At 51.8% G+C, this 25,743-nt stretch overlaps 2 protein-coding genes across 11 annotated transcripts; one reads left to right on the top strand and one right to left on the bottom strand.

The window, feature by feature from the left end:
• Window positions 1-1,803: 1,803 nt before the first annotated feature.
• On the top strand, window positions 1,804-11,557 carry KDF1 (keratinocyte differentiation factor 1). Of its 10 annotated transcripts, none has more exons than XM_046017538.1 (5): window positions 1,804-2,151; window positions 3,293-3,461; window positions 7,813-8,880; window positions 9,337-9,411; window positions 9,976-11,557. In XM_046017538.1, exons 3-5 carry the CDS (start codon window positions 7,845-7,847, stop codon window positions 10,056-10,058), a joined length of 1,194 nt encoding a protein of 397 aa, XP_045873494.1. In that variant the 5' UTR covers window positions 1,804-2,151; window positions 3,293-3,461; window positions 7,813-7,844; the 3' UTR covers window positions 10,059-11,557. The 10 variants fall into 10 exon arrangements, with proteins under 10 accessions (XP_045873494.1, XP_045873503.1, XP_045873511.1 ...); XM_046017547.1 differs by having other exon boundaries at window positions 3,293-3,448; XM_046017555.1 differs by having other exon boundaries at window positions 1,804-2,090.
• Window positions 11,558-11,820: 263 nt separating this feature from the next.
• Window positions 11,821-25,531, bottom strand: NUDC (nuclear distribution C, dynein complex regulator). The gene is made up of 9 exons (XM_046017626.1): window positions 25,330-25,531; window positions 23,182-23,259; window positions 14,991-15,194; window positions 14,836-14,901; window positions 13,912-14,031; window positions 13,641-13,835; window positions 12,711-12,794; window positions 12,487-12,605; window positions 11,821-12,095 (listed from the first exon to the last, which is right to left on the bottom strand). Exons 1-9 carry the CDS (start codon window positions 25,408-25,410, stop codon window positions 12,044-12,046), a joined length of 999 nt encoding a protein of 332 aa, XP_045873582.1. The 5' UTR covers window positions 25,411-25,531; the 3' UTR covers window positions 11,821-12,043.
• Window positions 25,532-25,743: the final 212 nt, after the last annotated feature.

Below are 25,743 nucleotides of genomic sequence, written 5' to 3' on the forward strand. Positions count from 1 at the left end.
TTTGCGAGAGAGAGAGAGAGAGAGAGAATGAGCGGTGGTGGGAGGGGGAGAGAGAGAAGCAGGCTCCCCAATGAGCAGGAAGTCTGATGCAGGACTCGATCCCAGGACCCTGAGATCATGACCGGAGCTGAAAGCAAACACTTAACTGACTGAGCCATCCAAGTGTCCCTTATTTATTTATTTATTTTAGAGAGAGAGCACGCATGAGAGGGGCAGAGGGAGAGGGGGAGAGAGAGAATCCCAAGTAGACTCCCCGCTGAGCACTAAGCCCACATGGGGCTTCATCCTAGGACCCTGAGATCATGACCTGAGCTGAAATCAAGAGCTGGACGCTTAACCTAACTGTGCCACCCACGCACCCCGTATGCGTGCCATTCTTGTGGTTGTACCCAGGAATGGACTTGCTGGTCTTCGGATACAAAGATTTCAGCTATACATAGTGACTCACTTTCTGAGCTCCAAATGAGGATACACTGTACCATTTGCCCCCAGGTGAGAATGTGGACAAGATGTGGTGGGAGTTGCAGAGGGTTTCTTGTGGAATTGAACACCTGCTGTATGCATATGGTAACCGACCCACAGAATGAGATGGTGGTGCCCTGAGAGGTGAGACAGGGAAAGAAACGCTCCGGTTGCCATGGGAATCATCTTCCAAGGAGTGGTCCACCTTGGCTGGACAAGGGGAGGGCTTGAGACCCAAAAAGAGCAGACAAAGATCTCTATCCTAGTTGGCAGGATCTCCGTCTAGGGTTGGGAGGATGTGTACCAGTACATGAAGGGTGAGAGACTTAGGCAGTGCTGAATTCCTTCTACCTACCAATCCTTACCCCAAAGATCTCTCCACATATCCTTTATCTCACTTTGCATCCATTATCTTTTTTAATTCTCCCAGCCGGAGAGAGGTATTATTATCTCCACAGATGGGCTTAGAGAAGGAGAGTATGTTGCCCAAACTCACACGGTTTTTTCCAACTGTCTGAACAAATAATTTGCCCTTCCTTATCCTCAGTTTCCACAACTGTAAAATGGGAATGATAACACCTAACCCACCTCACAGACTCGTGGAGGATTAAATAATACTATGCAAGCGTGAGTCCTGGAGCTGCTCCTTGAACTTCACATGTTAAAAAAAAAAGAAAGAAACGAAAAGAAAAGGAAGAAAGTAATTTGTTTATTGGTACTGTTGTTATTATTCTTATGGAGATCAGGAACCCAAGAGAGTCTGAGCCCTGACTTCTTGCCACCCAGTGATGGTCCCTCTTCCAGAGACTCCATGGGATGTGGTAGTCATGGCCCATGGTAGTCATGGCTCTGTGATGTGTCTTTCAGGACTGGACAGCCCAGCCCCCTCCTCCACTCTGCTTCTAGCCCCAGAGTAGAGGTAGTTGGTCTCCCCTGCAGACTTTCCCAAACGGAGGTGAACTGCACAGCGAGCAGAGGACGCACACCCCCTATTCTCTCTCAGGGCAAAGGAAGAACTCGGGGAGCCCAGCGGTTCATTCAATCGAGAAAATCTGCTGAGCACCTAGTATGCGCCGGTCCTGCACTGGGCAGCGGGAGCATTGGGAACAAGACCAGACCGTGTCCTCAAGTCAGAAAAGGAGGAGTCACAAGACAAGAAACTATGTGCTAAGTATTATGATAACGAAGTACAGAACTGTTCTATATAACAGGAAACCAGACAGGCCTAGGGGCCAGGGAAGGCATCCCAGGAGATACACACCCTTGGAGCTGCGCCTTTAAGAGCAGGCAAGAGCTCCCCAGGTGCCCGGAGACTGCTCGGACTACCTGCCCATTCAACGGAAGAGGAGACTGAACCGCCAGCTTCGGTCTACACTGCCAGCATCGGTCTACCCTGCCCGCTTCACTTAGCCAGACCAGGCTGAGCACCGCTTGGAGGGCATAGACACAGCGCGCGAGCCAGGCCTCGGGTGGGGGGCCCTACCCCGCCGCCACCCTCGGCGCCCAGGGCGGGGCCTCCGCCCAGGTGCTCGGCGGCGTCGGCAGCGGCGGAGCTTCGCGGAGGCAGGAAGTGTGTCCCCAGCGGCGGCCCGTGCCGCGCTCCCGCGAGACGCTCACCTGCGCTCCAGGTGAGCGGCGAAGGGGGCGGGGGGAGGGGCCGAGCCGGAGGCGGCTCACCTGGCGGGACAGGTAAGCCCCGCGCGGGCCGGTGGGGGCGCGAAGCACGGCGGCACTGGTGTGGAGAGACCCCTGAGGCTGCGCCTGGGCGGGGGAGGGTCCCGGGACCAGTTCCTCGGGCGCCACCCTCCCACTTCCGGGGTGTGCGGGCCCGGCCCGGGAGCGGCCCGAGCGGGCGCCGGGGCTGGGCAAGCAGAGTGGGGTGGGAGGGCCGCGGTCGCCCTCAGGGCTGCGCTGGCTGGGGGCGGGAGCCGAGCTCGCCCGGGGAGGCAGGGTTGGGAGGGGGCGGGCGACTGTGCACCCCCCGGAGGAAAGATGTCAGGTGGGGAGAGGGGTGCGTCTGCCCGCGGGCGGAGGGCCCCTGCAGCTGGAGAGGGTGGTGCTCGCCCCGAGGGCCCTGTTGTGTAGGGGCTGTGCTGATCCGAGGGGCAGTGCCGGGGTCTGGTTCTCCCGTGCCTCGCGAGTAGGTGTCCCCAGTTGCCGGAATCGCGGGCTGAGCCTTCGGGGCAGGAAATAGAGGGTGCGGGGACGCCGGGTGCGAGAGCAGAAGGCTGTTTCTCCGAGCAGGGCTGGGGTGCCTCTCTCGGTGGGGTGTGCTAGACTAGGCTGAGTACAGGGGTGGGGCCTGTCCTGGGGACCTTGGGAGGAGGGGAATAGTACAGAGACAGACCCGTGTGTGTGTTCTCAGGGACTAGGGAAGGGAGAAGACCATCAAGAGAAGTTTGCTGAGGGTGGGTTAGGACCTTTTGACTCTGAGGAAGATCCCTGCAGCGACTTGGGGCGCCCAGCTTCCAAGCCCCTCCCACTCCATGCACTACACCAAGCAGCCTGCACGGAATATCTCCTTTAAACCTCACAGTGGCCCAGGAAGAGACTCTTCTTTCCCTTGTTAAAGAGAAGACTGAGGCCCAGAGTCTTGCTCCAGGCCACAGTAGGAGCAGGGGTCCTGCCCTCACTCAACCAAGTGACCAGTGTTCCTAGGGCTTGGGAGGTGGGGGCAGCAGCAGTTAGGGGAAGATAGAACCTGGAAAAAATGGGCTGAGATTGACTTCAGGAGGTTTCTGGACCTAGAGGGGTGGGGGAAACTGAGAGGAGCTATTGTCCTTATGCTAGGTCTTGCTCCCCACTTCCCTCTGTCTCAACCCCATTCCAGGTATGTGGCACAAAACAAAGTACATGGGCTCCAGAGTCTGGCAGACCACAGGACAAATCCTGTTCCATCCCTTTCCAGCTCGGTGTCTCTGGTCAAGTCACTTCTGAGCTTCAGCTTCCTGATCTGTAAAGCGGAGATACACTACTTCCTGAGCAGGTGTGACTGTTAGGTAAAGTGAAAGTCCTCTTGGGCCGGAGCCTGTTTCTGGCCCATTCCCTTCCATTTCCCCAGCGTTTAGCACAGTGCTGGACACATGATAGTGCTCAATAAATATTTGGTGGGTGAATTTAATGAATAGTAGCAAATCCTTAAGCCTTGGAGGTAGAGAAGGAGTGACCCAGACCATCATCAGTAACCTCTTGATGTTTTTAGAAACCCCAGGTTCCCCAGAGCTCAGTGTGGTTTGAACAATGTAGAGACACCCAACCTCCTCATCCAAGGCCTGAGCCTAGAAGACTCAGGGCTTCCTCTATGGTCCCTCCATGGGTTCAGGCTTGTCCATGGAGCTGGCAGCTGGCCACTTTGTCCCCTTCCTCCCAAGTAATAGATGGGATGAGGCAGTGGGTAAGAATCTGGGCAAGGCTGCTTGGGTACAAATAGATGTGTGGCTTGAACAACTTATTTAACTTATCTGGGCCTCTCGGTGTATAGTAACAACAACAACAACAATAATACCTACAAATAAGGTTGTGAGAATTGGGTTTTTCTTTTTTTTAAGATTTTATTTATTTATTTGGCAGAGAGAGAAATCACAAGTAGGTAGAGAGAGGAGGGGAAGCAGGCTCCCCGCTAAGCAGAGAGCCTGATATGGGGCTCGAGCCCAGGACCCTGAGATCATGACCTGAGTCGAAGGCAGAGGCTTAACCCACTGAGCCACCCAGGTGCCCGGAGAATTGGTTTAATACATTTACAGCACATAGAACAATGTAAGCCATCAATAACTAACTCATTCACTAGAATGCAGACTTAGGTCTGCAGATTAGGTAATTTTGTCTGTTTTACCACTGTATCCACCAAATTTAGAACAATGCCTGGCATTCAGTAGGCCCTCACTATTTGTTAATTAAGTGAATGAATGATTCCATACTCACTCCCAAGGCAAAGTTTTTTGTTTTTTTTTTTAAGATTTTATTTATTTTTTGACAGAGAGAAATCACAACAAGGCAGAGAGGCAGGCAGAGAGAGAGAGAGAGGGAAGCAGGCTCCCCGCTGAGCAGAGAGCCCGATGCGGGACTCGATCCCAGGACCCTGAGATCATGACCTGAGCCGAAGGCAGGGGCTTAACCCACTGAGCCACCCAGGCGCCCCAAGGCAAAGGTTTTTAACCACTGGCCTGTCTGGATCATGAGGGACTTCCAAGTCACCTATTAGAGTCTCCGTGTACACACTTTTGGAGAGGGGATTTCATCCTTCTTCCCCGAGCCTGCTGCTACTCCTAGTGTGGTCAGCCTAGAGCCTAAGTCCTTTTTCTTCCTACCCAGTGGTCCTGGTTCTACTCTGAGGTCACACAGAATGTGTCAGTCCCCTGAAGCACTTACTGTACCCAACCCTGTTCCAACACCGAGGCAGAAAGCAGTGAGACACAGTCACAGTCCCTGCCCCTTGGGTCATATAGGCTTATCTTCAAACAGTGGTTTCAGGGCCAACCCAGCTGACAGAGCCCAGCAGAAAGCTGGGGGAGGGGGCTCCCCTCTGCTTGGGGAGCTGGAGGGGCCTTGGAGAAGGAGTGCAGAATGGGGTCAGGGGAGTGAGTTCAATAATTGCAAGAATAAAGAACTCCTGTATCCTCTTACCAGCCACCATGGCTAGCATTCCTCCCTCCCTCCCTTACTCTCTTGAGATGCACGCATCTTCTGATTTTCTTGGGAAACTTTTGAGATTAGCTTGCTAACATCATGCTCCAGTGTATACTTCCTGAGAATAATAACATTGTCTTATATAAGAACATTGTCTTATATAACCATAGTAATCAAATTCAGGAAATTTAACATTGGCATATTACTATAATATACAGTCTACTTTCAAATTTCACTACTTATCCACATTATCCAGTATCCAATTTCTCCTCTTGATCCAGGATCCAATCCAGGATCACAACAAATTGCATTTGGTTGTCATTCCCTTAAGTTGGACTTGTCTGACGTCTCTTCATGATTATGTTCAGGTTATGCATTTGGGGCAGAACTACTTCTTAAGTGATGTGGTATCCTTCTTAGTGCCGAGTATCAGGAGGCACAGGATGTCAGTTCATCCCTTCACTGAGGATGTTAACTTTGGTCGTTTGGTTACAGTGGAATCTGCCAGGTTTTGCCAGATTTTTTAAGTTCTCCCTGACTGCAGCAAGTAGAATGGAATGGAGGTGGCCAGAATGGGAGCCTTGATAGTACCTGGGTGAGAGATGATCGTGGCCCTGTTTAAAGAAGTGGCATTTATTTGTCCAAAGCACATTGTCTGTTCGAGCCACAATCAGGACTAGAACACAGATCTCCTGATGCCTACTCCCAGGCTCCTCAAACATCACCAGTTCTGGGACCCCAATGCCATTAAATCAGGGATAAAAAGATAAAGGATCAGTGTTGCAGAAAATCCAGGTTGTTGCATGGCAAACCCCTACATGGGATCAAGAACCTTCCACACATGACTACATAAAGTTCCCTGACTCCCTTAGGCATAGTTATTCCCTCCCATAATGCCTCATATATCCTACATGTCCCATCTTGGGAGATTTTAAGCATCTGTTTTTCCTACAAAACCATGAGTGAATCACAAGAACAGGGTCTGTAGTTTATTCATTTGTGTGTGGGTGTTTTTTTTTTTTTTTTAAGATTTTATTTATTTATTTGAGAGAGAGAGACAGAGCACAGCAGGGGGAGCAGCAGGCAGAGGGAAAGGGAGAAGCAGGCTCACTGAGCAGGGAGCAGATGTGGGGCTTGACCCCAGGACGGTGGGACCATGACCTGAGCCAAAGGCAGATCATCCGTGGTTTTACAGCGCCTAACGTGGGGCCAGGCTCTGTGATTATGGAACGAATGATGTCTTCACTCTGAGCTTGCTAGCAACCAAGTCAAGAAGGGAAAGAAAGTGTATTTCATGGCTTGGCTTTCTTGTCTAATCAAAGGAAGCCAAAGAATGCTTGGTGTTAAATATTGCTAGGAGAGCAAATCTGACCCAGACCGAAACATTGACAGGGGAACTGTCACATTCCCATGACTGGTTTGAAGGCAGAGGGGAAGGGAAGGTAGTGATGGTCAAGTTCACATGGAAAGCATGTGTTGAGAGCCTCAGAGACTCTGTTGGGTGGGATTACCAACAGAGGGAATAAACTGAGGGAGACCATTCCCCGGAAAGGGAGATCTCCGGAGATTTTTCTTTTCATGTGGTAAAATATACATTATATAAAATTTGCCATTTTAAATTTTTTATTACCATGTTAACCATACAGTTCTGAGGCATTAAACACATTCACATTGTTGGGTATTGTTTGACCATCGCTACCATCCATCTCCAGAACATTTTCATCTTCCTCAAGTGGAACTCTACCCATTACACACTAACTTCCCGTTTGCCTCTGCCTCCAGCCCCTGGCAACCACTGTTTTATTTTCTGTCCTAAGAATTTGTTCTAGATATTTCGTATAAATGGGACCATACAATATGTGTCCTTTGTGTCAGGTTTCTTTCATTTAGCATAATGCCTCAAAGCTCATACATGTTGTGGCACGTATCAGTCTCATTCCTTTTAAGGGCTGAATAATATTCCATTGTAAGTATATGTGGCATTTTGTTTATTCATACATCAGTCAGTGGACCTTTGGGTGGTTCCTACCTTTTGTCTATTGCAAATAATGCTGCTGTGTGGACACTGACATGCAAATGTCTGTTTCAGTTCCTGCTTTCTGTCCTTTTGGGGGACTGCAGGCAGGGATTGTGGGCCCACGTGGCAGTTTTTGGAGGCACTGCTGTGTTGTCTGCTATAGCGGCTGCCACGCCATTCTCCAAGGGTTCCTCCATCCCCACGTCTCCAGTGCCTGTCATTTTCTGCTTTGTCCATGGTAGCCACCCCACCATATGCCTGGGTATGAAATCTCAGAACACTTTTAAAATTTTTTAAAATTTTTATTTAAATTCAATTAATTAACATATAATGTATTTTTCATTTCAGAGGTCAAGGTTAGTGATTCATCAGTCTTATATAATACACAAGACATTTTAAAAAAGATTTATTTATTTATTTGAGAGGAAGGGAGGGGGAGAGGGAGAGAGAATCCCACGCCAACTGTGCACTGAGTGTGGAGCCCAACACGGGGCTTGACCCCAGGACCCTGAGATCATGACCTGAGCAGAAATCGAGTCAGATGCTTAACCAACTGAGCTGCCCAGGTGTCCTGTCCAGGGAAATTTTGAAATGTAGGTTAGACCAGAGACAGAATTTCTTCTTTGGAGAGGGAGGGACACTAGGTGAGTGTTCCTGGGCCTAACTGCACCCTTGAACGTTACTCCTTCCTGGCCTCTCCTCCCTAGGTGCCTGGCTGCAACAAATCATGCAGTGAGTCATGCCCCGCCCTGGACACCCCCGCCCATCATCTGGGCCCCCACGCTTGGGACCCTGGGAGCGGCCAACAGAACTATGCGTGGAGACTTTTGATGAGCCATTGCAACCCCCACCAAGCCGCCGCACCCGCAGGCCAGACCCCAAGGACCCTGGCCACCATGGGCCCGAGAGCCTTACTTTCATCTCCAGCTCTCCTGAGTCTGCTGCTGAGGCCCCGGCCTGCTGCCTACCCTGGCGACCCTGGGTTTGGGACTGGTGCCAGGCTGCCTTCTGCTTCCGCCGCTGCCGGAGTTGCCTCCAGCGCTGCGGGGCTTGCATGCGGGGCTGCAGCCTCTGCTTGTCTGCTGGGGACTCCCCTGAGGGGGCTGCTGAAGCCAGCTGGGCCAAAGAACACAATGGAGTACCCCCCAGCCCCGATCGCGCACCTCCCAGCCGGCGGGACGGCCAGCGGCTCAAGTCAACCATGGGTAGCAGTTTCAGCTACCCTGACGTCAAACTCAAAGGCATCCCTGTGTATCCCTACCGCAGCGCCACCTCCCCAGCACCTGATGCGGACTCCTGCTGCAAGGAGCCACTGGCTGAACCCCCACCCATGCGGCACAGCCTGCCTAGCACCCTCGCCAGCAGCCCCCGTGGCTCCGAAGAGTACTACTCCTTCCATGAGTCGGACCTGGATCTGCCCGAGATAGGAAGCGGCTCCATGTCTAGCAGAGAGATCGATGTGCTCATCTTCAAGAAGCTGACCGAGCTATTCAGTGTACACCAGATTGACGAGCTGGCCAAGTGCACATCAGACACTGTGTTTCTGGAGAAGACCAGTAAGATCTCGGACCTTATCAGCAGCATCACCCAGGACTACCACCTGGATGAGCAGGATGCCGAGGGCCGCCTGGTTCGCGGCATCATTCGCATCAGTACCCGCAAGAGCCGAGCCCGCCCACAGACCACAGAGGGGCGCTCCGCGCGGGGTGCGGCCCCTGCTGCTGCCCCTGACAGTGGCCATGAGACCATGGTGGGCTCAGGGCTCAGCCAGGATGGTAGGTGGGGTTCCCCGTGGCTGCGGGACAGAGTGGAGGAGACTCTGGCCCAGGGAGGGCTCCGCTGGGTCTGTGGCCACTGTGGGTCCACCCCTCAGCCAGTCCTTGCTCTCCTTTGTCCTTTCATGTCCCCTAAGAGGCCCTCTGTCCCCTGGTACAACCTGCCAGAGTTTGCAGGCCTAGCCTGGTTAACAGATCCAGGATCCCATATGAATTTAGACCTGGTCCCTGGCCTAACCAAGTCTCCCACCCAGCCACCACTGCACAGATAAACACACACACACACACACATGCACACGCACACGCACACATGCTAGTTGTCTTTGTTTTAAACATTGTTTCTCAAGCCCAGCCCAGGTGTAGATGACCCCTCCCTCATCAGGCTGGGAGCTGAAGTTGGGGTTAGGGTTGAAAGGATGTGATAATGACCACTGCCCCCTCCTGTTCCCTCCCTAGAACTCACAGTGCAGATCTCCCAGGAGACCACTGCAGATGCCATCGCCAGGAAGCTGAGGCCTTATGGAGCCCCAGGTTTGGTCCTGACCTGATGAGTACAAAGAGAGGAAACTGCCCTTGGGCCTCTCCCCGCCCCCCCCCCACTGCCCCTGCCATGGCCCTCTTCCAGCTTCCTCTGGGGGTGCATGGGGGATGGGATCAGAAAGGAACCAGAAGCCTGAGCAGCCTAGACCCCATCCTAATCCTGCAAGTTGGCTTCAAGGGTTCACCTGGGAGATATTCAGGGGGCAGGTGCCCAGAAGTTGCATCTGAGCCCCCCCCCCCGCCCGTCACTGGGGAGGACAGTGTAGGGTGGAGGCCATGCACTGGAGCTGCAAAGGTACCCTGTGTCCCATCTACTGCTGCCTTCTTGGTCTTCAGAGCCCCCAGGAGTGGGGTCATTCCTCTTTAACAGACAGCAAGGCTGGGGCTCAGGGAGGTCAAGAACCCGAGTGGGTCATCCAGTCGGGATCAGACCAAGATCAGACTGACCCAGGCTTGAGTCCTACTCCGCTCCTTCTTGACAGGCTTCTCCCTGTCCCTGGGACCTGGATGAGCTCCTTCCCTCTCTAAGCCTGTTTCCTCTTCCCTTCCCCTCAGGATACCCAGCCAGCCACGATTCATCCTTCCAGGGCACAGACACAGACTCGTCAGGAGCACCGCTGCTCCAGGTGTACTGCTAATCCTCTGGGGAGAAGTAAAGCCCACAGCCTGAAGAGGGGAAGCAGGCCCCACTTTGGAGGAGGCTGGGCCACCAGGCCCCTCCCACCTCAGCTGACTGGTTCCTGGACCATGTGCATTTCACTGGGTGAGGGGTACCCACATCACCCTGGATCCCTCGCTGGCCTGACCCCTGCCTGGGCCTGTTCCTCCCTGCCCACGGTCTTGAGGCAGCCTGGATCATGGAAGGCAAAGACTTAGAGGAGTTACCTTCTGGGATTGACTCCCAGCTCTGCCATAACCAGTCAAGCAAACTCCCCTCTCCCCAGGATGAGGGTAGGGGGAGAGGGTAACAGCTCAAAGCAGCTTATCTTAAATGGATTGGGTTGGGGGGCAGGCAGGGCCTCTTGTCTCAAATTCTGTGGGCAGTGCCCACTCCACGTTATGTTCTATTGGTTCTTGGCTTATGTTCTATATGCTAACATGACCATAGTTTCAAGTACAAAGATAGTAGATGACTGCCTGGTCATCTTGGCTGTGATAATGCTTTCTGTCCAATCTGCTTGACCAATACACAGAGCAGGAGACAGGACAGAGTGCCCAGTCTGCCTTAGTGTTGTGGGGTCAAAGTCAGAAGGCTAAAATGAGACCAAGAATGTCCACCTCTCAGGTTCAATGAGTTCCAATGAGCCAGTTTCTATAGTTTTATGTACCCGAGAAAGGTCTGACAAGTGGTTTCTGTCATTGTTGAGAGGTTCTTCTAGGCAGGCCTACCCGGACCCCTCCTGCTGCCCCAGTTCACCGCCTGCAGCCTGGCCTGATTCTCGCCATCCCTGGAGTTTCCCCAAATCCTTGAGCATGGGTCAGCCCCCTCCCAGTCTCAGACGAGGCTCCTTCCACCTCTCCCTGGTTCTGACAGTGCACTGTGATCCACTGGGACCTTCTTGACCTTCCCAGTAACCCTGGAGTGGGGTCAGAACTAGGAGGCTGGGGCTCAGAGGGGTCAAGGAACTTGTCACACAGCTAGTAACTGGCTCTGGACCTGAAAGCTGGCCTTTTGGCAGTTCTGCCCCAAAGCTGGCAAGCTGACCTGCTTGGGGCAGAAGCAGGGTCCCCGTTTGGACACAAGCCCAACTGGGTTCAGAAAAATCCTACTTAGCTACTCCTCACACACAGGAGTGTCTTGCTAGTCCTCAGCAGTGAGGGCAGAGCAGGCCCACAAGCCCATTCTTGGCTGAACGAATTAGGTGCTCAGGTTCCCTACCCACTCACCTATAGCTCCCACACCTCACCTTTTTATTGTCCTCACAGGCCCTTTTGGGAAGTGACAATTAGACAAACTACTTATCCAGCTCCCTATCAGACACACAGGATGGTGTCCTTGGGGTCAGTGACAAGGCCCCAGTGCCAGTGACAAAACTGACCCCTTGCCTTCAGCTCTATCATGGAGAGCAAGACTGAGAATGTCCACAGTGAGAAACGGTCTTAGAGATGAAAATGGAATCAAGTCCAGTTGGTCTTAAATTTTGCTGAGTCATGGGTCCCTTTAAGAATATAACAATATATTCTGGTCTCTGTAACCAGAAAAACTCACCTTTGCTCTGTCACACACAGACTAAAAGCCTTGTTTCAATTCTCCCTTTAAGTAATGAAAAACAGCCCCAGAGAGGTCTAAGGACTTGCTCCAGGTCACATGGCAGAATCTGGGCTAGAAGCCAAGCCCCCAGCAACAGTAAAAAGAGGCCTGTGCCCTGGGGAAAGGCCAGAGGCAAGAGGAGACACAGGTGGAGTAAATAGTTTTAATGTGTAATAGCAGGCCAACCGGGGAAGATAAGACACCCCCCAACAAGGCCCCAGCCCTTCTCCCATGATGCCCTAGGACCAGCGTGCCTGAGCCAGTCCCATGCCTGCCCCAACCCCGAGGCCCCCAAGTCCCAGGGGACGGTAGGAAAAGAAGGTGGATGGCTGGGGGCTCAGCCCCAAGAGTTCAGGGAAGCAAACACAGGGCCTAGTTGAATTTGGCCTTGGAAAAATCCATCTCCGGATGCTGATCCATGAACCTGGGAAGGGAAAGTAGGAAGAAGGTAAAACAGGCCATCCCCTCCTGCAGTTAGCCCCTTTCTCCCCGCCCCTCAACATCAGGTCTAATTTCTTTAGAACCCTGAGCAACTTGGAGCCAGGCCCGACAGTGGTAGGGCCTGAGGATCTTCTGTAGGTGGCAATGACCACTTGTGTTATCCCTTCCTACCCTGAAGTACCTTTGCCCTCGAGATGACCTCAGTAAGTGATTAGGGTAGGCAAGCTGAGGCTATAAATCCATAAACTTGGCTGGCCCAACCCAGAAGGGAAAAGGCAACTCCTGTCTCCTACTCAGCGACCCACTCACTGTCACCCAGATCCAGGCCCAACACCCACCTCTCCCAACCCCACCCCCATCTCTGCCTTGCTCACTTCTTCAGAATCTCCTGCTTTTTCTGCTCATCCGAGGTAGGCAGCCCCATGGACTTCTGCCTCTGGTCGTACATCATCTTTTCCACCATGCTGCGGGTCTCACTGTCCAGGTCTGACAGCTAAAGGCAGACAGAACCAGGGACAGGTGAAGTTCTGGGACCACCACCTATGCCCTCACCTCCCAGCTGAAACCCTCCTGCCCCCCACAACCAGCCAGGGCTCACCTTGGAGTTCTCAGGGTTTATCTTCTTGGTATTGATCTCAGGGTCACTGGACACTAAGCGGCTCCACCACTCCATCTTGTTGATCTGTGAGGAGGGGAACCGCCGGGGGACTAGAAGTCTCTCCCTCTGTGCCCTAGGATCCACCCCTCAACCTTTCCAGGACCCAACTCGCTCCCATCCACATCCTGCACCTGGGACCCACAAAGACCTGTGTAGGGACCTAGGGTGCAGATGGGCAAGGCCTCTGCCCTCCCCAGTGGCTGGGGGAAATGGACGAGACGGTCACAGATCAGAGTCATTGGGGCAAAAATGAAGTACGGGGAGCTACTCATCCAGGGCAGAGAGCGAGAAGCGACAGAGGCACCTAGGCTGGGCCGAAGGGACACACAGTACACCTGATGAAAAAGCAGGGCAGGGATTCCAGCGGGGAGGAAAATCAAGTACAAGGGCACAGAGAGGTGATAGAGAGGCAGGTAGGCTAGGACAGGCCTTAGGGAAGCCTTCCTGGGACCCATGACACTTTAGGGAGACATTTATTTACATTACGTGTACTGCCCCATCTCTGAGGGAATGACCGGAGGCCTTCCGAGGGCAACTCACTACATTTTGTCCCCTGCTCTCTCCCCAGCATTTAGAACACTCTGGCATGTAGTAGGTAGTCACGTATTCGCTGAACCGAATGCATGTACAAACCAAAGGAAGATGGTTTGTCCCAAAGAATTTCCATCTTGATTCCACCCCCACCTAGAGAGAGAAGGCTGGCAGATCTCTGAGTTGCCCTTTTCCTGACTCTAAAATGGGACAGACCTATATTAAAAATCTTGGGCAGACTAAACATGTGCGCTAGACTCCCCCACATGGTCCCCAGGTGCATGAGCAGACAACTGCCCTTTTCCCATCAAGACACAGAGGAGGCCAGGCCGCTCGTACCTTCTCCAGATGCACCGTCACCACCTTGCCGTCCTCGATGAGCCATGAGCTCTCCTCCACCTTCACTTCGTTGTACAGCTCCCCGTCAATGACTGCCGGCTGTCCCTTGAGGCCCACCCGCAGGTGCCGCCGGTGGATGTCCACCACTACATCCTTCCCCTTCAGTCGGAAGTTCACACGGAAGGGCAAGACCAGCTGCACGAGGCAGGAGAAGTCAGAAGGAGCCCCAGGCTGGCTCCCTAACCTCCCAACCCTCACCCCAATCACTCACGTCCAGCTCGGACAAGGTCTGCGTCCAGCGGTAATTGGGCAAGTCGGCCCCATTGCCAAGGTTAGGCTTCAGTTTCCCTTTGTCTTTCTCGTCCTCCTCCTCCTCGTCCTCCTCAGCCTCCTGCTCAGAGTTGGGGGTGCTCAGCTACTTACCTGATAGACACAGACTGCACCCCACTGAGCCAGGCCCAGGGCTGGCACTAGGCATACAGCCAAGATGAAACAGACCCGGTCCCTGCCCACTCCATGGCCCACTGGGAGCCACTGGTTACAAAATGGTTCTGATCTCTGCCTGAGAGGAGCAGCAGGCCATGTGACAAAGGACACAGCTGGGGAACAGTGACAGTCAGAGATGGACCCATAGAACCTAGCTGGAGATTCAAGCCAAGGGACTTGGAAAGAAAGTCCAGCCCAGAACAGAATGTCACAGGGTAGCCATGCGCATGGTTGTTCTAAAACAAAATCAGGCTGCCCGACGATCAATTCTCTTCTTCTGTGTCTGTAGGGCTGAGACCCCAAGTGTCAGACCAGAAACTGTGGAGAGCCAAATCAATGTCCCAAGGACTGTTTGGGAAGCTGGACTTACGTCAGAGGGAGGAGCCCTGAGGGGTATATCCCCCCGATGTATTAGAGTAGTCCCCCCCATCAGGGCCAGGCTGGGCACACAGATCCCAGCCCAACCCAAATGATACCTGTCCAGGCACTGCCCTCTGGCTCTTGGGCTTTCCTTAAGGCCAGCGGGTTGTTTCTTTTAAACCTGGTCCTGTGGTCCAATGTCTACAAGTGGGATCTGGAACTTTGGGGAAGACCCCCAAAGCTGAGGGAGAGGGTATAGTGGGAGGCATTCCAGTGATAGAGAAAGGCCAGAAAGTGCCAGGAAGTTCCCAAGCCCTGACGAGCCTCAGGCACCCCCAATGCCTCTCACCTGCTTCCCTGGGGAGCCGAGACTACCGTTCTTGAGCTGGGCCTCGTGATTCTCTGCATCCTTTTTCTGTGGTGAAAGGCACAGCAGTTGGCAAGAGAATCCTTGCTGCCAGTGCCCATGGGGATGGAGTCAGGGGTGGGGAGGCCCACGCATACCTGGTCAATCTCCAGCTGCAGCCTCTCTGCCTCCTCATCAGTCAGCTCCTTGATCTGGGGCCCAGAGCTCTCGGATTTGGCCTCCTTGGCCAGCCTGGCTGCCCGCTCTGCCTTCTCCCGCCGGTCAGTCTCCTGCCGAGCTCTCTTCTCCCGCCGGGCCTTCTGTGCCAGCTGGTTATGGTGGTTGAAGGTCTGTGTGATGAGCTGGGGAAGGGAGAGAAGGCAATGAGGCACTAGGGCTCTGGCCGGTGGCCCAAGGCCTGGAGTCTAGTCCCACCTCTATGCGCTAGATGCCTGGGCACGGCACTGTACTCGACCTCGGTTCCTCATCTGTAAAATGGGGACCACACTGTACACACCGATCTCAAAGCTATTATGTGAGTACCTGCAAGTCCCTGGCGGGATAAATAGTGGCTATTTAAAAAAAACAGTCTAGGGGGCGCCTGGGTGGCTCAGTTAAGTTTCTGCCTTCGGCTTAGGTCATGATCCCCGGGGCTCCTGGGATCTAGCTCAGCGGGGAGCCTGCTTCTCCCTCTCCTGCCCGCCGCTCTCCCTGTTTGTGCGCTCACACTCTCTCTCTGTCGAATAAATAAAATCTTTAAAAAAACAAAACAACCACAACAAGAAAAACAGTCTAGTGACTAAAAACACGGACAGGGAAGGGGGACAGGCTGCGTTCTCATCCAGGCTATTGCATTTTTAGCAAAGGACCTAGCCTAGAAGCGCTTCAGACTTCTCATCTGCTCGGAGTCCCTCCCGACAGAGCTGGGCTGTTAGAAGCTGAACTCCTGAGCTCGCAGGCCCAAGCTGCCCTGCTGACTGCTCTCTTCCCCGCGCACCATCTCCAGGACAGCAGACCCAGAGCTGCCTCCCTCAGCATCGTCCCGACCCACCACACCAGCAGGGAGCCAGGAGAGCTCTCTTGAGCGAAGAGGCTAGAACCTGCCCTCAGCCTGCAAGCTATCCGTGTTGAATCCCTTCTCTTCCACTGTGCCTCCCCAGAACGCTTCCAACTCACATCCTGCTGCCACTGTCACTATCTGGCTGTGTAGCCTTGGACCAACGAAGGACTCTGACACCTTTTAAGCCCGATCTTCTCACCTGTCACGAGGATCGAACACAACAGATGCTTACAGAGGCTGGCACGGTCCCGGCCAAATCACAGCCATATACCAAAGCTTTAGCGTCCCAACATGCCTTCCCTGACTCAGGCTAACCCAAGTGTCAGCTGGTTAGGGGTAGAACCAGTACATTCCATGCTATTAAAAAATAGTGGGAGAGATGGCTTACCTCTTTATACCGACAGGTCTCCAAATGTGGTTCCCCACACCTACAGTACCAGCATCACCCAGAATTTGCTAGAAATGCTAAACTTTGGCCCCACTCCAGACCTACTGAATCTGGGGTGGGGCTCAGCATCCTATTTTTTGTTTGTTTGTTTTAAGATTTATTTATTTGAGAGAGAGAGCACACACAAGCACATGAGCCTAGGTGGGGGGGGGGGGCTGGGGGAGATAGGCAGAGGAAGAGAGAATCCTGAAGCAGACTCCCCACTGAGCACGGAAACTGATGCAGGAGCCAGAGTTCCAGGCCTGAGCGGAAATCAAGCGTTGGCCGGGCCACTTAACTGACTGAGCCACCCAGGCACCCTGACAGTCTGTATTTTTAACAAGCCCTCCTGCCCACTTCTCAAGCAGACCAGAAGAGTCACACCTAGACGGCAGTTCCCAGACCACTCCTACCTGTGTGACCCTGAGGTCACCACTCTGTGCTTCTATTTCATTATTTTCAAAAGCAATCTTGCATAAGCTGTTCTTTGCCTAGAATGTCCTTGTCCCTACTCCCAGGTCATCTGGCCATCTCCTGCTCACCCTCTAGGACCAGCTCCAGTGTCTCCGGAGCCACACCTCCTTACCCTCAGCAGGCCCAGGACACATCCAACTCAGGAGGCCCAACCGTGTCCACCCCCACACCTGGAAGAGGCCTTGCAGGGCACTCACCACAGGAATGGCGGTCAATTTAGCATCTTCCAAACATCTCTGAGCCAGAGCGGGAGGGAGGGAAGGGTCTGCAAGAACTGAGAGGACTGTGTGGGGCTCAGGGTCACCAAAGTCACCCATGGGCTCCTAGACTTAGGTTCTGGCAAATGTCCCATGGCTTCTCATTCATTTGGTGCCAATTCCTCCTGCTACCTCGGAACTCCCAACCTCATGCCACACTGGGGTAGTTCCATCCTCTGCAAGGCTAACGGGCATGAAAAGCATCCCCTAAATCAAATGGGTTAACAAAATGGAGTGCATGTGAAACAGAAGTGAGTCACCCGAAGGCCATTCCGCTGTCAATAGAATCAGTCATGAGACAATTACGCCAGCGGAGGCTGTTCCACCACAGGGCCTTGGTCCCAAATCCCTAATCGGGAAGACCTTGAACTCAAGCCATTTGCCAACCAGTGGTCACGGGGAGGTGAGAGCAGGGCCCTCCCCTCTCCCAGCTCCAGTGAATGTTACATCCCATTTGCCCTGTTCCTTCCTAACTCCTGGAGGTTAGGTGAGGGCAGAGCTGAACCACCAGGCACAGTCAAGGCCAATCACAGCAGCCTCTGACCCCTCCTCCCAATCTCCTCCTACCAGCTTTACCCAGGCCCAGCCCCAAGCAGAGACCCCTGAGAACATGCAGCCTACTCTGCGGTGCCAACTGGCAGGCTGTCACAGAGCCAAGCATCGGTCACTGGACACATCTTCAGGAACCACAGCCCAGCAGAGTGGGGAAGGGATGAGGACGATTGTACTAGTTCTAGAAGACAGGCCCCACACCCGAACACAGACTTTCCCTGACCTAGGCAAGGTGATCGGGAGTAAAGAGTCGTTCCCCCCAGCCTGGCCAGGAGAGACAGGGAGATATTAAACCTGAACATGGCAAAGGGGGAGCAGGGGGGGACAGGGTGTGCGTGTATGTGTTTGTATAACACACACGAGCGCCAACACACTCCTGTTCTAGAACTTCATATAAATGACCTCATTCAATAAGTACTCTTAAGTGTGTGTCTTCCTTTAAAAGGCTGACCAATATTCCATTAGATCAATTACACGTACACATGACACTCTTTTTACTCATCCATCACCGGAAGCTTGAACTGCTTCCACCTCTCGGCTCTTGTGCACGGTGCTGCAGTGAACACGGGTGTACAAATCTCTCAAGAACCTGCTTTCAATTCTTTTGGGTATGTGCCTAGAAGCCGGATCACTGGACCATACAGTAGTTCTATTTTTAATTTTTTTTTAAAGATTTTATTTATTTATTTGACAGAGATGACAAGTAGGCAGAGAGGCAGGCAGAGAGAGAGGAGGAAGCAGGCTCCCTGCCGAGCAGAGAGCCCGATGCGGGGCTCAATCCCAGGACCCTGGGATCATGACCTGAGCCGAAGGCAGAGGCTTTAACCCACTGAGCCACCCAGGTGCCCCCTATTTTTAATTTTTGAGGAAGCACCATGCTGTTTCCCATAGCAGCTGTATCATTTTGCATTCCCATCAATAATACACAAATGTGCCAATTTCTCTGCACCCTTGCCAACACGTGGGATTTTTCTAGTTGTTTTATTTTTATAGAAGCCATCCTAACGGGTGTGAAGTGATATTTCAGCATGGCTGATTTGTATTTCCCTGATTAGTGATGTTGAGCATCTTTTATAATAAAAACTTGGGGAGCGCCTGGGTGTCAGCGGATTAAGCCTCTGCCTTCAACTCAGTTCATGATCTCAGGGTCCTGGGATCAAGGCCTGCATCAGGCTCCTTGCTCAGCAGGGAGCCTGCTTCTCCCTCTGCCTCTGCCTGCCACTCTGTCTGCCTGTGTTCACTCTCTCTGACAAATAAATAAATAAAATCTTTAAAAAAATAAAAATAAAAAAATTTTAAAGAGCCATGATAATTCACTTTTACCAGAAATATCTGAAAATTACCCTTTTTTCCACATCCCTGTAAGCAATGCTTTTTTTTTTTTTTTTAAGATTTTATTTATTTGACAGAGATCACAAGTAGGCAGAGAGGCAGGCAGAGAGAGAGGGAGAAGCAGGCTCCCCGCTGAGCAGAGAGCCTGATGCTGGGATCGTGACTCAAGCTGAAGGCAGAGGCTTTAACCCACTGAGTCACCCAGGTGCCCCTAAGCAATGCTTGTTGTGGATCTTTTTACGCTTTCATCAGCCCGGCAGGAAAAAAAGGGCATCTCACTATTTCTCCTAGATTTCCTAGATTACTAGGAAATATGCTCTTTGGATCTTCTCCTCTTGGAATTGCCTAATTTTCTGCTTATCCTTTTCTTGTCAATTTATAAGCTCCTGCATATTAAATTAGTCATTAAGTTTTCTGTCCTCTGTGGTGGACATTTTTTCCAAATCTACTGTTTTCCAATTAACTTTATATGTCTCTTTTGCCAGACACACAAAGTTTTCAATGTCTGAAGAGGCAACAAGCTACCTTTTCTTTTATAGCTTCCAGGTTTCTAATTTTGCAAGGCCTCTCCCACACAAGATCATATGGTTTCCTAACTTTCCTTACCGGACTCTTCTTGGTCTGCAATTTATTTTTACATATGAGCAAAACAGATGGTATACTTGTAGTTCTTTACAGATAAATAGCCAGTTGTAGCAGCAATGACTTATTCAATCATCCTTTGCCTACAGAACTGAATTACTATATCAGACGTGTACTGAATTCTCATATGCTAGACTTTTTCTAGGTTCTCTATTCTAATTCACTGTCCCACTTTTCTCTTCCTATATCAATAACACACTGATTTGATCATTACGGCTTTCCTCAAATCCACAATCCCTTATCCTGAATTCCTAGCCCCCAAAGCTATAAAAATCACGGAAGTGTTTTTGGACTTATAAGTTTGTGGCGTGAAGGTATTTATAGTCTTCCTATATCCCACTTGGAATGAATATTGATACACATTTCTCTACAGAAATACTAATGCTTCATTACAGGATGCCTCTAACTCATGCAGCATATGTTACATACATCATTGCACTGTAACAAATTACTCTGTGTATAGTATATGCCTTGTATCACCTCCTAAAATCCAAAGAATTCCAAATCCCAAAACACATCTGGCCCCCAAGAGGTTCAAAAAAAGGAGCACGGGGGTGCCTGGGTGGCTCAGTCAGTTAAGCATCTGTCTTCGGCTCAGGTCATGATCCCAGGATCCCAGGATTGAGCCTCACATTGGGGAACAGGGAGCCTGCTTCCTCGCTCTCCCTGCCACTGCCCCTGCTTGTGCTCTCTCTTTCCCTCTCGCTGTCAAATAAACAAATACAATCTTAAAAAAAAAAAAAAAAATACCGTGAACTTGGTGCGCCCGGGCAGCTCAGCTGGTTAGGAGTCAACTCTTGATTACAGCTCAGGTCATGATCTTGGGGTCGTAAGATCAAGCCCCGCATCAGGTTCCCCACTGAGCAGGGAGTCTGCTTCTCTACCTCTTCCTCTCCTCCCTCTGTCCCTTTCTCCGTGCACTCTCTTTCTCTCAAATAAATAAATCTTAAAAAAACACACTATAAACTTGTATACTCAAACACCAGCCACTTCATCCCACATGACCTCTTTTTACCCTCACAACAGCCCTGTGAGATAAGGATTAAGACCACTTTACAGGGGCGTCTGGGTGGCTCAGTGGGTTGAGGCCTCTGCCTTGGGCTCAGGTCGTGATCCTGGGGTCCTGGGATCAAGCCCCACGTTGGGCTCTCTGCTCAGCGGGGGGCCTGCTTCCTCCTCTCTCTCTCTCTGCCTACCTCTCTGACTACTTGTGATCTCAGTCTGTCAAATAAATAAATGAAAAAAAAAAAAAAAAGACCACTTTACAGATAAGAAAATATGATTCACCAATGTCACAAAGTTGCTGGGCGGGGAGGTGGGTGATGGATCAGGGACTGGGATTCTAACTCACATCTGCCTGACTCCAGAGCCCATGCTCCTAACCAGTGCACTTGAAAATGATGTAGCTGGTGGCCGGCACACAGTAGGCACGCAATATAAAAGTTACTGTGTTACAAATGGAGACCAGGTGGGAAGGCTGGACAGGTTTTTGCCTGCCCATGAGTCTGACCAACCTCCTGGGGAACAGCTTTGTTTCTAAGGAACAAAGAACCAAGGAGCCCCCGTCCTAGGTTAGTCCCCACTTAATGCTCACATCCAGCAGGCATCCAATGTACAGCAGCTACCATCATCCCCAGACCTTTTTTTTTTTTAAGATTTTATTTATTTGACAGAGAGAGAGATCACAAGCAGGCAAGAGGCAGGTGGGGGGCGGGGGGGGAAGCGGGCTCCCCACCGAGCAGAGAGCCCCACGCGAGGCCCGATCCCAGGATCCCGAGATCACCACCCAAGCCGAAGGCAGAGGCCTAACCCACTGAGCCACCCAGGCGTCCCAAGATACCACTTTTTAAAAAGATTTTATTTGCAGGGGGCCAGAGGGATAGGGAGAGAGTGTCTATCGAACAGACTCCTAGCTGAGCACAGAGCCCAATGTGGGCTCCATCTCACGACCCTGAGATCACAACCCAAGCCAAATCCAAGAGTCATCCAAGAGTCATAACCGATGGAGCCACTCAGGCGCCCCAATACCACTTCTTTGTATCACTCACCTCTCTCATGCAGCTATCTCTTACTCATCCTTCAAACTTCAAGCACCACTGCCTCAGAAAGTCTCCCTTGAACCCCCATCCTAGGTCAGTCCCCAGTTAATGCTCCCAGGGCTTTTCCCTAACTCCTGTGACTTCCATGTTTTAGGGGGCAGGGGCAGGGTGCTGCACCGTGAAATCCATGAAAACAAAGACCACATCCGTATTCACCTCTGCAATCCCAAAGGAGCTGGCATAATAGCTACCACAAACAAAGCCTTAAGTGTCCTATAAATATTCACTGAATGAATGACTGTTAGAAGGCAGTCTGGCCCACTGAAAAACAGGAGGTGCTAAGCTAACACAGAAAGAACATTCGAGTCAGAAGGGGCCTACAAGTAGGTCCATCTTCTCCCATTCTGCAGACATACGGACTGAAAGAACCACAGTACCAATGGGAAATCAACCAACCCACACAGCTGGGCCAAGATCCCAGGCCTCTCCACTCCCAGGCTATTGTGTCCATAACAGAGTAGCCTCAGATCATCAGGACACAGTATAGAACATTCCAGCCTGTCAGATCCCTGAAGCCACAGAAAGCAGTTTGCAAAATGTCTCCTCCTTGTCACCATGTCTCTGTGAGTGAAAACAAGTAACAAGGTTCTAAGAGTCCTTCAGTGAGGTAACATCTTCATGACTTACCAATCTTCAAAAATACAGTTATAACCTAAGGAATCAAAAGGAAGTTCAAGGTCTCAGAGCCTGTAGCACAAAGTGCAATTCTCAAATCCATGAACTTTGGGTCACAGTGCCTGGGAAGACTGGAACTGGATGGCTTTAAGTTTTCCTGCATTTATTTTCTAAGCTCAATTTCTAACAGGCCCAGTCTCATCTCAGCTAATCAGATAAAACCTCCTTGATGCAAAAGGAACCAAGAAGTGTGGTGTCAAGGGCAGAAGGCAGTTTTACAAGAGTCTGGTTCCAACCCTGGCTCTTCTACAGCTTAGCTCAAGACTTTGGACAAAGTCCCACAGCCTGGGTGGTGCAGTTGGTTAAGCGTCCACTCTTGGTTTCGGCCCAAGCTGTGATCTCAGGGCTGTGAGATCGAGCCTAGAGGCGGGCTCTGAGCTCAGCCTGGAGTCTGCTCAAGACAATCCCTCTCCCTTGCCCCTGCCCCCCCTCCCCGTTCACGCATGTGCATATGTGCACACTCACTCTCACTCTCCAATAAATAAATCTTAAAAAAAAAAAAGAAGAAGACAGACAGACAGACAGACAGACTTTGGACAAAGTGCCAAACACTTTGAGCCAATTTCCTCATTTGCAAAATGGGAATAGTAACACCTGCCCTTCTGAAGCCACTGAAGGATCATGGGAAATAGGGGTAGGTAAAGCACCTGGCAAGGAGAAGGGCTTCAATACATGACAGTTTGTTTCCCTTCCCCGACTCTCCACCCTTGGCATTTTACTTCTGCTGAATAGTAATAACTGAATAGTAATAACTATTCCAAGGGAAAATCAGGTGAGCTTTTCTTCTGAAGAAACAGAGGCTCCAAAGGGACCACAGGCCCCAACACTCACCTTCTCTGCCATTCCTTCTTCTCCTCCAACAAAAAAGTCTGTTTTGCGTCGAAGGAAGCTGAAGAAAGTGTTGACAAGCTGAAAGACAGAAGGAAACTGAAGCTGGGGAGATGCCGCATCGAGAGCCCCTAAGTGCAGAGAAACCAGATTCTAGTCCAGGAGGGAGCTCGGGACTAGACTGTTCACCCTGACCCTCTCAACTGAGGAGACAGCCTCCCCAACAGGCCCGACCTTAGTGACTTCCACTAGGAAGCCCAACCTTATTCAGATCTCCCGAGCCAGATTTTTCATTTCTCCTGTATATGTGTACATACATTTCACATTCCTTGAGGCTCTAGAAACAGCCTAAGGATATAGAATACTCCTCTGCATCCAGGGCTTGAAACACCTAGGTCTGGCTTTCCTTCCAGGTACTATAAAGTCCATCCAGACTGGCACTGCCTGCATTACTAGGGCAGAGCCAAAATGAGGGGAGCAAATGAAGCCACTTCAACGGGTAAAACCAACTAACTCTGGCCGGTAAACCAGAGTATTCAAGTGGTTAAGCACATGGGTTTGAGTATCAGACTGATACATATTAGCTGTCATCCTGGGAAGTTTAACTCTAGAATAGAAATAGCAGCAGGACCTATTTCTAGGGACCTAGTGAGGATCCAGTGAGATACTGGAGGTGAGGGCCTTGAGCAGTGTCCTGCCCAGAGCAAGAGACCTCCTGCCAGAGTGTACTCCTCACACGTAGGTACAATGAACTGTGGCTTCTTCATCCCCAAAGCTTGGCACCAGATCTGGCTCAGCGTATATGCTCAGTTAAAACTTCTGCTGAATGAAAAGATCTACTGGTGACCTAGAGTTAGCATATACAAGCCCTTTTATTTGCTCAAATGAGTGGTTCTAAGGCTGATGCTAGAACTTAGTCTTCATGGTTGAATTTCTACTTCTAGATACTTTTTGATTCACTCAAAAATGTACTACCAAATCCAATTTGGGGTCAACAACTTAGGAGGATGGGGGAGGGAATCTTTACACACATGTAAATTAATAACTCTCTTCCCAACTCAAAGGGCTTAGGAGTCCTTGGTTTCCACCGGGACCTGGGTAAAAGAATGGGAATGGAAAGCTCAAAGAAAACATGTTCCCAGCGAGATAAAGAATCAGCAATAAACTGTGGAAAGCAAGTGGGCCTAAGGAATGTGGTCCTAAGTCAGGAACCCGGTGGGTGATTTTGAGCAAGTTCCTTTGGTTTCTTTTCAGAATGAGAGTTAACAGGCTTTCCTACTTTTAACTTCCCATGTTTTTGGTCCAAAAAACCAACTCCAGAATCTCTACCAGTTGGTTTGTGTGTTACTGTGTGGTCAGTATGCACTATTATGCTTTTGAAAAGCTCTTTTCAAGCTCCATCAGGGCAAGGACAGACTTCTGCTCACATCTATATACCCAGGACCCAGTCCGGTGAGTGTCTGGCACATTATTGACAATTCGTTACTGTCCTTCACTTCAAGACACTACTCTCCTCACTACTCAGAAAATAAGGGATTCGTAGCTCTGTCTCAAAGACAAAGGAACTGAGCCTTTCAGATGTGCAAAGGTCCCTTGCGGGTAGGTGGTGGAAACAAATTGTGAACCCAGGCTTCCTATTTCCCATTCAAAGCCTGAAAGGACCACGTGCTAACATCACCACCCCCACCTCCGCCCCACCCCCCACACGCACATTCGTCGGCTCGGTCCAGGTCTTGATAGATGCAAACCCCAAAGTCTAGGATGGTTCATCCTAAGAACTGCTCTTCGGGGGCGGCCATGAGAGAGGAAATGAGGCCGGAAGCATGTGTGAGACTGGGAGACCAGCTACGGGGGGTGCTGCGGGTTTTCCAGGGCCGCGTTCGGAGACGCAGGAGTTGCTAAGACTCATCAGCCGAGTGTTAGTCAGTTGCTAAGACTCCTGCGCGGCGCCGGGGGCCCGGGACAGAAGTGCGGTGGGGAGGCCAGACCGGAAGCTGGGACATGGTGAGAATGGAGGATCACAAGAACCCGCGAGGCCCAGGGGTGGATCTCGGCCCCCGAAGGCAGTGGAGTGGAGTGAGGGTGTCTAGGGCCGCGCGGGTGGGCGAGCGCCGCAAGACCAGGCCAGGCCGACGCCGCGCGGGCCGTTACCTCCTGCACGCCGCCCTCGTGCTGCTGCGCCATGGCCAGCAACATGCCGTCGAACCGCTCCTCCTCCTGCTCTCCGCCCATCGCGCCTGCTACTAGCCACGCTCCGAGATCCTAGCTCCTCACTCGCGTCCCGCGCTCTCCCGGTTCCTTCGTATCGCGTCCGGCCCAACCGCTCCAGTCGTCCGCCTTCCGCAGCGGAGCCGGAAACACGCACGCGCCGCACCGCCCAGGCCCGCCTTCTCGCCCTCTCTTCCCGCCTCCCTCCCGGCCCGCGACCAGTGACTGCGCGGCAAACAGCCCGCTTCACCCACCATTGGTCGACTCGCTGAGCCAATCGACGAGCGTGTCCAGGAGGCGGTGGGCGGAGCCGAGGGTCCCGGAGTTTGGCGTGAGTTGCTATGGTCACCAGATGAT

This window comes from Meles meles, chromosome 1 (assembly GCF_922984935.1).
Source record: "Meles meles chromosome 1, mMelMel3.1 paternal haplotype, whole genome shotgun sequence".
Taxonomy (NCBI): domain Eukaryota; kingdom Metazoa; phylum Chordata; class Mammalia; order Carnivora; family Mustelidae; genus Meles; species Meles meles.

What these genes read in the sequence shown, in the direction of transcription:
- KDF1 (XM_046017538.1), top strand. Translation starts at nt 7,845, where the DNA reads ATGCCCCGCCCTGGACACCCCCGCCCATCATCTGGGCCCCCACGCTTG. An exon ending in CTCAGGGCTCAGCCAGGATG is followed by an intron (nt 8,881 to 9,336) that starts GTAGGTGGGGTT and finishes TTCCCTCCCTAG; the next exon opens with AACTCACAGTGCAGATCTCC. An exon ending in GAGGCCTTATGGAGCCCCAG is followed by an intron (nt 9,412 to 9,975) that starts GTTTGGTCCTGA and finishes CCTTCCCCTCAG; the next exon opens with GATACCCAGCCAGCCACGAT.
- NUDC (XM_046017626.1), bottom strand. Translation starts at nt 25,410, where the DNA reads ATGGGCGGAGAGCAGGAGGAGGAGCGGTTCGACGGCATGTTGCTGGCC. An exon ending in TGACGGTGCATCTGGAGAAG is followed by an intron (nt 12,795 to 13,640) that starts GTACGAGCGGCC and finishes CCCTCCTCACAG; the next exon opens with ATCAACAAGATGGAGTGGTG. An exon ending in TAAACCCTGAGAACTCCAAG is followed by an intron (nt 12,606 to 12,710) that starts GTGAGCCCTGGC and finishes GTCTGCCTTTAG; the next exon opens with CTGTCAGACCTGGACAGTGA.